The sequence below is a fragment of the Notechis scutatus genome, chromosome 1 (assembly GCF_049901735.1).
Source record: "Notechis scutatus isolate UNSWTSFEM ecotype Mainland chromosome 1, rNotScu1.2, whole genome shotgun sequence".
NCBI classification, from domain to species: domain Eukaryota; kingdom Metazoa; phylum Chordata; class Lepidosauria; order Squamata; family Elapidae; genus Notechis; species Notechis scutatus.
The window spans coordinates 242,537,197-242,549,081 of NC_142009.1; the positions used below are offsets into that span (position 1 = coordinate 242,537,197).

Consider the following 11,885-nt stretch of genomic DNA (forward strand, 5'->3'; position numbering starts at 1 on the left):
TTTGATTTTAATGTTTTACATTTGGCAGTAGTGGATAGTTGACAACCCCAGTGCTGCTCCCCTAATTCATAAGAACTCACATACAAACTTATTAAAGAGTTCAGATAAAGTATCAATATGATTCAGGAAAACCAAACTCTAAATACCACTCTTAAAAGATATTGGTAATAATGTTTAAACTGCCTGTTACCAGCCCAAAAAGTGTTTTTTCATACTCAAGCAATCCTCAAACTGACTGGAGTTAATCATAAGCTATGCCTTGCTTAAACTGAATAAACCACATAATACAGGAAGCATTACACTGAGCTAAAACCAAACCAAACACATTATGGCTTAAGATCTGAGTGGGTTAATTAACATCTAGATTCCTGTCTACTGTTCATACTATTTAAATTATTTCCTGACAATAGAAACTGTACGGTCATACTACAAATATAAACTTGCTTTACGTATAAAAAATAGTGCATCTAGCAAGTGCTCATTTCAGGAATGAGTTTTTGACTGAATTTGCATTCCTTAGAAAACAAGAACTTGGTTTTAACTCTGCATTTGATCACAACTTGGCGTATTGTGTGAATTCAGTCATTATAGTTGAAGTTTTGTGGTTTCCCACAATGCACGATTTTATGCACAGAATTATTGAATAAACATGTGTGAACTGCTTTCCAAGTAATTATCTGCAATGAAAATGTCAGAATATGGATAATAATAGCACCTCCAGTTTTTCCAAACTCTATTTTGATCATGAAATTCTTGGGGACTTAATATGACCAAACAGAATTAAAAATTACTTGTCGATATTATACTGGGATCCCTAGCCAAAGACAAAGAACTCCAACCATTTTATAAATAAGGATCTTTATTTAGAATAGTGTTGAAAACATTCTCAGCATCCATATTGTATAAATATATAAAGTTAAGAGTTTGGCACAACAAACCAAGCAACATTAAATACATACATTTTTATTGTTCTTTCCATGGAAACTTTTCTTTTTCGTTTTTTGCAAAGTATACAAAATAATTGCTCTTGTTCTTTTTTTTTTAAAAAAAGTGGTCCACAACCTTTTCTGCATATATGTGGATGTGATTATGGGGTGGGGATTTAGATGGGGGGAATTGCAAAGAAAGGCAATGCATTGGGCTGCTTTAAAGTATACAGATAGCAATGGGAATTGAGCAGCCTATCCAGGACTGTAAGGATCCCCGTCCATTGACCTTTCCACAGTAAAAACATTGGCCATTTCATGGTACACAATTCTAAAAGACCTCTATATACAAATTAAATAGCTTTTGTTTATAACCAATAAATAAGTGCATTCTTGGGAGTAATACAAGCATGGAAAAAAAGGAATTATTAGATACGAGTTGAAAGCGAGTAGAAAAAAAAAGCCATTAAGTATCGTTCATTCTCAGTCTTGGAAATGCAGGTTTAAGTATGATTGCTGGTTAAAAGAGAGTATTCGTCATATTTGCACTTCATAGCACTTGGTAAATAGGGTTGCTGGCATTGTTGTTGGCAGAGTCCTGAGGAACCTGAGTACAGCTGGCTGGGGGGCTGGTTTGGGCTCCAGTATCACTCAGGCTGATCCCTTCGTGGAGTGAGCAAGGGCTGCCTTCAATAATCCCACTTTCAGCTGTAGGTAGAACAGGACAGGCTGTGCTCTCTGTTGAAATCCGTTCCACAATGCTGGATAAGCAATCTAGGCTGGAAACGACTGAATTCTTCCCTTGCTTTGAATCTAAAGACAGGGAGATCCGTCAATCTCAGGATAATACCAAGAAGTTATTTTTTTTACAGGAGTCCTCACACACACACACACACGAAATACTTATGTTTTATATCATACAGTGCTATTCAACAGTCAAGGGAACTATTTCAGCTAAATATCTAAATATCAGTTCCCCTCTAGTTGCAAATTCAATGGACATTACAAGTAGCGGCACATAAGCTGGGAATAAGTGAAGCTGGGAATACAAAAAAGGGACTGTTTTAAAATTCATGCATTTATTTATTAAATTTATATACTGCCCATCTCACTGTTCAAGTCTAAGGTTATGTACCAAAACAACTGCTCATTTTGAACACCAACAAAAATTAAATGCATGCAACTTAATAACAATAACAGTATATTTCATAAAATGTATATGCACTCAGGTAAATGTATATGAATAAAAAAGTCCCCCAAAATATTGTATATCCTAATTGAGAAGAATCTTTTCAAAAAGACAAATACTCACCACTGAGTGATTCTGAATAGTAGCTGCTGTCATAACTACTCCTTCTGCGAGAACTGCAAGGAGGACCACTGTATTCCATCTGAAACAAAACCCAACAGTACAAGGCATTCAGTCAGAAAAGTGAACACAATCACACATACATGTATACATATGTACACACACACACACACACACACATTTCACAGCATTTTCAGGAATTATACACATTTCCGTCTTAGTTATTTAGACTTTGTGGAACAGTTTTACTCATGTTCTCTTACAAGAAGCCCTTTACGCAAAGTGGTGCTGGAAATTGGAATGGGCTGCTGTCAGCCTAGGAAACTAATCAGTGGACATTTGGGTAGAAAAATCTCACCTAATGATAGCATCATGGTTTTTATTACCATTCCAAATAGATGTATTTATTATGCATTGTTCTATTGTGATGGTATTTTTACATTTCATATCATGAAAGCCACCTGGATTAAAGTGCCATATATGTCTCAACAAATAAGTAAGAAAGCTTATTGTCTTCCAGGAGGCCATTAAGACTTTGGCTTTCCCCGCTTAGGCACAGGCAGAGAAGGGAGGGGAGGTTATTCTGTGATTGATTGTGTTTTAAAGGGTCTATTTATATTACTATTGACTTTTTAAAAATTATTTAATTGCTGTTGAGCATCCAGAGGTACTTTATATAATATGGTCTGTGGAGAATAGCTGTGCATATTTTTTTAAAATTAATAAAATAACAGTTAAATAAATCAATCAATAGATTTTATGAAGTCCATGGTTCTGGCATTAGCAATAGCACTTAGACTTATATACCACTTCATAGTGCTTCATAGCACTCTCTAAGCGGTTTACTGAGTCAGGATATGGTCCCCAACAATCTGGATCCTCATTTTACTGACCTCAGAAGGATGGAAGGCTGAGTCAACCTTGAGACCCTCCAGGATTGAACTTCTGGGCAGAGTTAGCCTGAAATACTGCATTCTAAACACTGTGCCACCATGGCTCTTAGAACAGGAAGAACTGTGCTTATTCTTAACTGAATTCCAAATATTCATCAAAGTAGGAAACAAAATTAAATTACAAGAGAATTGTTAGTTGCACAGTGGCCAAGGATTATGCATGACTCATTTGTCTTTCCTTGTCAAATGATCTCTTCGACAAGTCATAGACTCTCATAATTCCTGTGCTTCGATTAAATCCTCCAGAAGGTTCCTCCTTTCGGACAATTTTAGACTGGGAGATTTCAGAGTGATTGACAGGTATGTTAACAGTAACCCCCTCTGTCACACCCCAACAATAGAATACAACCAGCTCAACCAAAGCTTAAGTATCAAGAAAACCCAAGTCCTGCCCAACATGAAATTCACTAAATCACACAGAAATACTCATTCTTTTTCAATCTAGTCTACCTCATGGGCTCCTTATTGTGGAGATTGGATTAAGGGAAAAAGACTCTTATACGTTACCATATTTTTCAGGGGGAAAATATCTCACAAACAGGATTTTTTTTTAGAAAAGGCAAAGACGGTTGGTAGAAAAGTCTGTGAAATTACAAATCGGATTTTACTGCGGCATAATGCTAATCTTCACTTTTTTTCCAAGTTGCTATTAGATATATTAAAGCACTTTATCATTGCAAGAAATCTCCAATTACTTAGATCCACAGCAGTGTTATAAATATTTGCCTAGTAAGGCTTCTTTCTAAATCGCAGAACGCTATGCACATTTACTAGAGAGTAAATTCCAAAGAAGGCAGGATGGTCCTTAGAAAATAATGTAGAGGATCCATTGGCAATTAATGCTTTTCTTCCAGACAGGCTTTGAACCAGCATATTTTAATGAGTACCTTTCAGTGAAGGTTCTCCACATATGAGCAGATTCAGAAGCATTTACTCTGGACTGCTCCATTCCTGAGGAAGTGAATGAGGTCAGGGTGTAATTTTAACTGTCATCCACCATCTCAAAAATATTAACTTTAGGATATATAGCTGTATGGCTAGAGGAAAGAGGAGATGTATCTTTGGACAAGCAAGATGAGAATGTTCCATTTAACGTACGTGATAAGTATGCATTTTCCCCAGTGATTAAATTTCATAAGCGAATAGTAATTATATTTGCTCCAAGGGGGAAAAAAAAAAACCCAGAAGGGCTCATTTTACTGCAAGGAGGCCAGAGGGAGTTGAATTTCAGAAGACACAGATTGAATTTCTTACCACAAATCCTCTGGAGCAGAAAGAGTGATACTTAAAGTTTGTTCCCTGTTTGAAGTTGTTGTTGCAGTATTTTATACATGACTTTCTTGAGGTGTTTGTGTGTACGCACATGTCCATGCACCAATGCCTTTGAGTCAATTCTTGACTCCTGGACAATTCCATGCAGTATTTTATTTCAGAAGTGGCTTGCCATTGCCTCCTGCCTAGGGCTGTGACAGAATGACTGGCCCAAGATCACTCAGCTGGCTTCATGCCTAAAGCAGAACTCAGGTCTCCTGGTTTCTAGCTTGTTGCCCGAAGTAATATACCAATCTGGTTGTTTCAAAACTGTATATATTTTTCTTCAGTTGGAGTCACCAAAGAAGCTTCTGGTTGAAAGTCAACCCATTACTTGACTAAATAAACAAACGTACTCTGTAGTTTAGGAGGCATGTCTACTTGAAGTGAAATCTCACCAGTTCAGTGGGTGCTCATTCCTTAGAATGCAACCTCACTAATACAACTGTGGCTTGGATGGGAAGATGAATTGGAACTACAATGTTAAAAGCAGAACAGAGAGACAATTTATTCCATCAATTTATTACAACCACTGACGCATAGGAATTTCCGTATCAAATTTCTCCTATCTCCACCCTAATTCCTGAGGGAACAAATAACCCAAAGTGGGATTAAGGCAGCAGACCTCCTGTCCCTTTTTACTCAAGGCTGAGAGCGTCAATTTTTTCCCCCCTATGGACCTTTTTCTTCTCTTTCTCTTGGATTAGAGACTAAGCCTGCTTCAGCATCAGTCAGAGTAAGGCAATTCCCTATTTTCCTGGACATAAGGATGAACAGAAACCTTTGTCTAGGAATCAGGGGGCATTTGCAGACAGATGCTCTCAAAAGGTACCTCAGAATGATTATAAGCTTTCTCTTTTGTCCTGGAAATTTTAAAAAAATGCCAAGAAAACCTGAGAAAACGCATGTTGACTAAAGGAGAGAATAACTGCACCATTAAGTCCTCCTAACATTACTGTCAGTAGTTACCACTTCCAGAAAGGCAGGTTAACACTTTTGCAACCCCAAGAAGCTTTTTAAGGAAGCCAAGACTAGAAGTTGGGGTTCTCTCTCCCACTAGGAGAATCCTAGTTTCTGAAAAAGCCATGAAAGCAGGCTAAATCCTGGCTCCCACAAAATTATTTGGGGGGACACACACAAATGGGAGCTTCCGGCTTCTGTGCCACAAATTTCAGGGCAACATGTACTCCCATCTTATGCCAGAGCTTCTCATCTTTAAGAGCAACTGTCAAGACATGCGGGGGAAGCCGCTCTTATGAACTGCCCATCTCTCTATTCAAGGCGAATAGCAACAGCACACAGACTTATACGGGTAGTCCTCGACTTACAACAGTTCATTTAGTGAGTGTTCAAAGTTACAATGGCATGAAAAAAATGACTTATGACCATTTTTCACACTTAGGACCACTGTGGCATCCCCATGATCAAAATTCAGAGGCTTGATTACTAGTTTATACTTATGACTGTTGCTGTTTCCCAAGATCATGTGATCATCTTTTGTAAACTTTTGACAAGCAAAATCAATGGAGAAGCTAGATTCACTTAACAACCAGAGTTACCAACTTATCAACTGCAGTGATTCACTGAACAACTGTGGCAAGGAAGGTCATAAAATGGGTCAACGCTCACCTAACAAATGTCTCACCTCACAGAAATCTCAGGCTCAATTGTGGACTCTAAGCGGTTTACAGAGACAGCATGTCACCCCTCACCACCACCACCACCCCCCAAAATCTGGATCTTCATGCAGACCGAAGCGTCCTCGATTAGCAGCGGCGGCTGCTTGCGCCACAGCGGGGAGACTCACCATGCCGTCGGAGCAATTGGAGCGGGGGCTGGAAGCGTCGGAGTCGCCGCTGTAGTGTTCCAGAACCGGGTAGTAGACGTCCTCTTGCTCCCGCAGCAGCGCCTGGAGGCTTTCGATGTAGCGGATGGCGTTGCGAAGGATCTCCACCTTGGGCAGGCGCTGGTTGGGGTTGGTGGAGGTGCAGCGCTTGAGCGTCTCGAAGGCCTCGTTGACCTTGCTGAGCCGCCGCCTCTCGCGCATGGTGGCCGCCTTGCGGCGGTCGGCGTTGGTGGTCTTCCTCTTGCAGGCCTTGCAGGCCCAAAGCAGGCAGCGGCCGGCTTGGTGGTGCCCGCTGGGCGCCCGGATATGCTCGTCCTCGTGGCCGTGGTGGTGGTGGCCGTGCTCGTCGGCCTTCAGCAGGCCTCCCACGTGCACCAGCCGCGGGTCCAAGTCTTCGAAGAAGTGCATGTCTGACGTGTTGAAACAAGGGTCGTCGTAGAAATCGCCGGCGGGCGAGAAGGAGCAGAGGGAGCCCTCGGTCAGGTCCATGTGGCCTAGGACGTCCATGGAAGAGCGGTGGCCGCCGGGCTCCCCACCCGGGCAGACGGGGAGGGCTTTCTTAACGCGAAAGGCGGGCTGGAGAGGACGCGGGGGCCCCCGGTGCCAAATGACCGGCGAAGAGAGCGAAGGAGCGCTGGAGGGGGCTTCGGTCTCGCTTCCCGCTTCTTTATCCCCTCCTTTCCCCTTCCTCCGCCGCTCTGCCTGCCTGGAAGCAAACGGCGGGCCCTTCCCGATGCCATCCCACCGGGTCCCCTCGTGGCTCTATTTATCCCGGAGAGGAGGCTGGCCGTTCCTCCGCAGCCACCTCTGCCCCACCTGCCGGCCTATCCCCTCGGGCCTCGCAAAGCCGCTCGACGGGAGGGGCGGCGGCGAAGGGGTGGGGGTGTTTGTCTCCAAGCGGGCGGGGAAGGGAGAGGCCAGAGGCCGGGCCGTCGTGATTGGAGGGAGGCCGAAAAGAGAGAGAGAGAGAGAGATAGACGCCAGTCCGACGAGACCCGGAGAAACGTGGCCGTGTTTTGGAGAGGAGAGAGGGGACAAATGTCAAAACGCCTGTCTGTGTGTGTGTGTGGAGGGGGAATCAGTCGGAATGGGGGTCGAAATCTGCCTAATACTATCCGTGATCAGAAGGGAGGCGATGGTGTTTCAGTTTTCGTTCGTTTTCAACGCGGTGCTTTTTAAGTCTTTGTCCGGCTTTTGGGGGAAAAAAACTTGGAGAAAAAAAAAAGGAATAAATGCAGCTATGATTTAATAAGAACCGGTTTTGGAATCGGATGGCTTTTTTTTTTTTGTTTTTTTTTAATCCTTTTTCTCTTCTCCCTTTCCCCCTCTCCCAATAAGGCAATTCTTCATTTTACCATGTCAAACACGTTACACTCCGTGCTATCTACTGAAAGGTAAAATAGTAATAATCATATCTAATCTTTGAGTAATAATCATATCTAATCTAATCACATCGAATTTAATTTTTATTTTTTTTCCCCCCAGGATCGCGAAATCACCGAGGGGCGAATAGTTTAAAATCGAACGCGTTTGGGAGTCGATTTATAGGGGTTTCCCCAGGTTTGGAAAATGCCAGTATCGCTATTTAAAAATAAATAAATGGTAGAGGCTTCTGGAGGATTTTCCCATAGAAACTACTCCCTTAGTAGTTCTGAAACTGGTTTAATTCGATTTACCCCCGTCGCTGCTTTTAATTGAACTATCTATGAAGCCCGACGGTGATCTTGTTGGATAATATTCGAACGCAAGGTTGTTTCCCCAAAACGTGGCCACCGGTTGCAGCTTTGGGTATTCCCCCCCCCAATCCTGTTTTAATTTTCGATGCATTCGAGTGACGATCTGTTATCACTGGAGGCCATCATGTCCGGGGGAAGCGTCTTCTCGTTACTGAATATTCTCGCTCTAGGTTGTTTTTCGATTCAACATGAAATGAAAGACGCGCACGCGTCTCGCCGGGAAATCCTAAGGCTTCCATCGTACCCGCTCTTCTGAGGGAGAATTGGATTCCGTATCTATATATATATATTATTTTAATTTCAACTATTGTGAGAATAGGAGGCGGACAAAATGAGGCGTTTTTCTTTTGCCTCTCCTCAACCCTTTGGATAATAAAGAGCCACTTTTCCATTCCGGTCCCTTCAGGATTGCGACCGATATATCTTGCCTTTCCCTGGGGACTAATTGGAGGCCGGATTTTGAAACCGGGGTGGGATTATAAAACCAGAGAGTCGGGATGTCGCCTCCACTCCGTCAGCCTGGGAGTTTTTTCAAGACAACCCACGGCATTCGTTGCTTTTACTTGTCGGGATTTATTTTGAATCGCCCGGATCAGAATCGCGGTTATCCTGAGCTGCGAGTAAATTAAAAGTGTGCTTTAGACCGATAGAGAAAAGAGCTAGAAGCATCGGCCCAGGAGACCTTGAACTCCCAATGTCTGATGGGAAGGATTTGTGGATCGCGGTCCCGTTTAACTTTGAGCCCCCCCCCCGCCCCCCTCCCCGCGAGATCTGATTTGAGCAAGGGCGAAAAGTTCTTTGGGTGTTTCATAAAATGGGACGAGGGAGGAGCAGGGGGGTTGCTCATGATTGGTAACATTCAGCCAACCCACGAAATTGTTGCAAGGGTAAGGGGGTGGAATAAGAAATTCCGAACAACAAGTGGAAAGCCTGGAGCTAGTAAAACTCAGAGGTGGAGTACGCGGTCGTATGGTCAACCTCCTCTCCGGGGCATCTACTTTGGACGGTCGGGCAGAATTTGTCAGCTTCAACCCAACTAACTTAACGTTTATGCCTTTGGTTGCTATCATTCCTTTGTACTCGGCTCCTTTTTTAGAGATCAAGTGATTCAAGGCCACCTTCATACTGCCCAACAAAGTTTACAAATTTGGTGCCTGATAAATCTCTGGTGCCCTTACCTCAGCTTAGCTGAACCTTTGGGGAGTTGAAATGGCAATACATCCTGGGAGGGCATATATCATCCTTTTGGGAAGGAGAGCGAGCCCCGAAAGACTTGCCTGAGCTGATTTGGCATTCTGAAGGAGCAGGAGATGCTTGTTTTTAGCCTGGAGAACAAATGTTTGCTCATTGAGAGTGTTGCAGCTACCAGAAAGAAGGGTCTGTTATTTTAAACAGGGAAAACTAAATAGATGCTGGATGTTTCTAAGTCTTGACACCAGATTGGGATGTTGTCAACATTTTTCAGAAATATGCAAATGATGGAGTATGTTTTACTTACAAATGTAAATGATTATTTACAAAATATCTTTCATTGTGCAGGGTATGATTTACTTCCGTATAAATAGATATACTCAACAAGTTTAACCTGAGTTGGAGGTATTTCCAGTCAAAAATAATTTAAAAAAAGTTTCTTCCAATATATAAATAACAAGAAAAAAATTCAAGGAAACAGTCGGTCCACTAAAGAGAGAAGATGGCAAGGAAGTAACAGGCAACAGAGAAAAAGCAGAACAGCTTAACTCATTCTTGGCATCTGTCTTAATGCAAAAAGAAACTATAGCTCAACTCACCAAAAACATAATTGTAAAAGACAGACCAGAAATAAAACTTAAAATAAGCAAAAAAATAGTAAGAGAACACCTGTCTGATCTTGATGAACACAAATCACTGGGGCCTGATGGATTACATCCCAGAGTTTTAAAGGAGCTGGCAGAGGTCATCTCAGAACCACTGCACCATATCTTTCAAAAATCCTGGAGCACTGGGGAACTACCAGAGGATTGGAAAAGAGTTGATGTGATTCCCATCTTCAAAAAAGGAAAAAAAAAAACAGACCCAGGAAACTATAGACCAATCAGCCTAACATCAATACCCAGGAAGATACTGGAAAAGATAATAAAAAACAGATCTGCCAACATCTAGAAACAAGTAAAGTAATAACTAGCAGTCAGCATGGGTTTGTTAAGAACAGATCATGCCAAATCAATCTTATTTCATTCTTCAATATAGTGACTAAATTAGTAGACCAGCAAAATACTGTGGACATAATATATTTAGATTTCAGCAAGGCATTCAACAAAGTAGACCACAACCTACTTCTTAGTAAGCTAGAAAAAAAGTGGAATAGATAGCACCACCACTAGATGGATTCGCAACTGGCTGACAAACCGTACTCAACGAGTAGTCCTTAATGGGTCTAAGTCTACATGGAGGGAAGTGAGCAGTGGGGTGCCACAAGTTTCCGTCTTAGGCCCAGTACTCTTCAATATCTTCATTAACGACTTAGATGAGGGAATAGAAGGGGAGTTTACCAAATTTGCAGATGATACTAAGCTGGCAAGAATAGCTAACACCCAAGAAGATAGGCTCAAGATCCAGATGGATCTTGACAGACTAGAACGCTGGGCCATATCTAACAAAATGAAATTCAATGTAGAGAAAAGTAAAGTCCTACACTTAGGTAAGAAAAACCGAAAGTACACATATCGACTGGGTGAAAGCAGGCTCAATAGCAGTAACTGTGAGAGGGATCTTGGAGTCTTAGTGGACAACCAGCTAAATAGGAGCCAGCAGTGTGCAGCAGCAGCCAAAAAAGCTAATATAATCCTAAATTGTATTAACAGAGAGATACAATCAAGATCAAGTGAGATACTAATACCACTCTATAAAGCCTTAGTAAGACCACACCTAGAGTACTGCATCCAATTCTGTTCACCACATTACAAAAAAGATGTTGAGACTCTAGAAAAAGTGCAGAGAAGAGCAACCAGGATTATTAGGGGACTGGAGGCTAAAACATACAACAAACGGTTGCAGGAACTGGGCTTGGCTAGTCTAGGGAAGAAAAGGACCGATAGCAGTCTTCCAATATTTGAGGGGCTACCACAGGGAGGAAGGGGTCAAGCTATTTTCTAAAGCACCTGTAGGCCAGACAAGGAATAATGGATGGTAACTCAACAAGGAGAGATTTAACCTGGAAATAAGGAGAAACTTTCTGACAGAACAATCAATCAACGGAACAGCTTGCCCTCGGAAATTGTGGGAGCGCCATCACTTGAGACTTTCAAGAAGAGATTGGAGTGCCATCTGTCAGAAATGGTGTAGGGCGGGGGATTGGACTAGATGACGTACAAGGTCCCTTCCAACTCTGATTATCTGTTATCTGTTATCTTTTTATTCTCCAGCTGCTCACAGGATTCTAATGTATATGATCCCATATGTACTGTATTGTATTCCTATACTACTGGTATATATACTGTATATAATGGGAATGATCATCTTCCAGAAAGGACTTCTGCTATATTCCACTCATCATCCTTGGTAATGTTAGCTGGAGTTTATGAGAATTATAATCCAAAATGTAATTTTGCTGACAAGCTCTATCAAACTGTGTTTCTATGAATTGATGTCTAGATCCATAAAGAGAGATAAATAGGCAGTGCATTTTTTAAATATACATTACCACAGTATTTTTCAACCTTAGCAAATTTAAGATGTGAATTTTGAGAGTTGAAATCCACACATCTTAAAGATGGCAAGGTTAGGAAACACTATATGACAGTACAATACAGTCCTAGGTATACA

General features: G+C 41.8%; 1 protein-coding gene across 1 annotated transcript; it reads right to left on the reverse strand.

Moving 5' to 3' along the window:
- Positions 1 to 841: 841 nt before the first annotated feature.
- MYOD1 (myogenic differentiation 1) lies at positions 842 to 7,208 on the reverse strand. Its single transcript, XM_026668317.2, has 3 exons — positions 6,307 to 7,208; positions 2,239 to 2,317; positions 842 to 1,739 (listed from the first exon to the last, which is right to left on the reverse strand). Exons 1-3 carry the CDS (start codon positions 6,850 to 6,852, stop codon positions 1,477 to 1,479), a joined length of 888 nt encoding a protein of 295 aa, XP_026524102.1. The 5' UTR covers positions 6,853 to 7,208; the 3' UTR covers positions 842 to 1,476.
- Between the last annotated feature and the right edge of the window lie 4,677 nt (positions 7,209 to 11,885).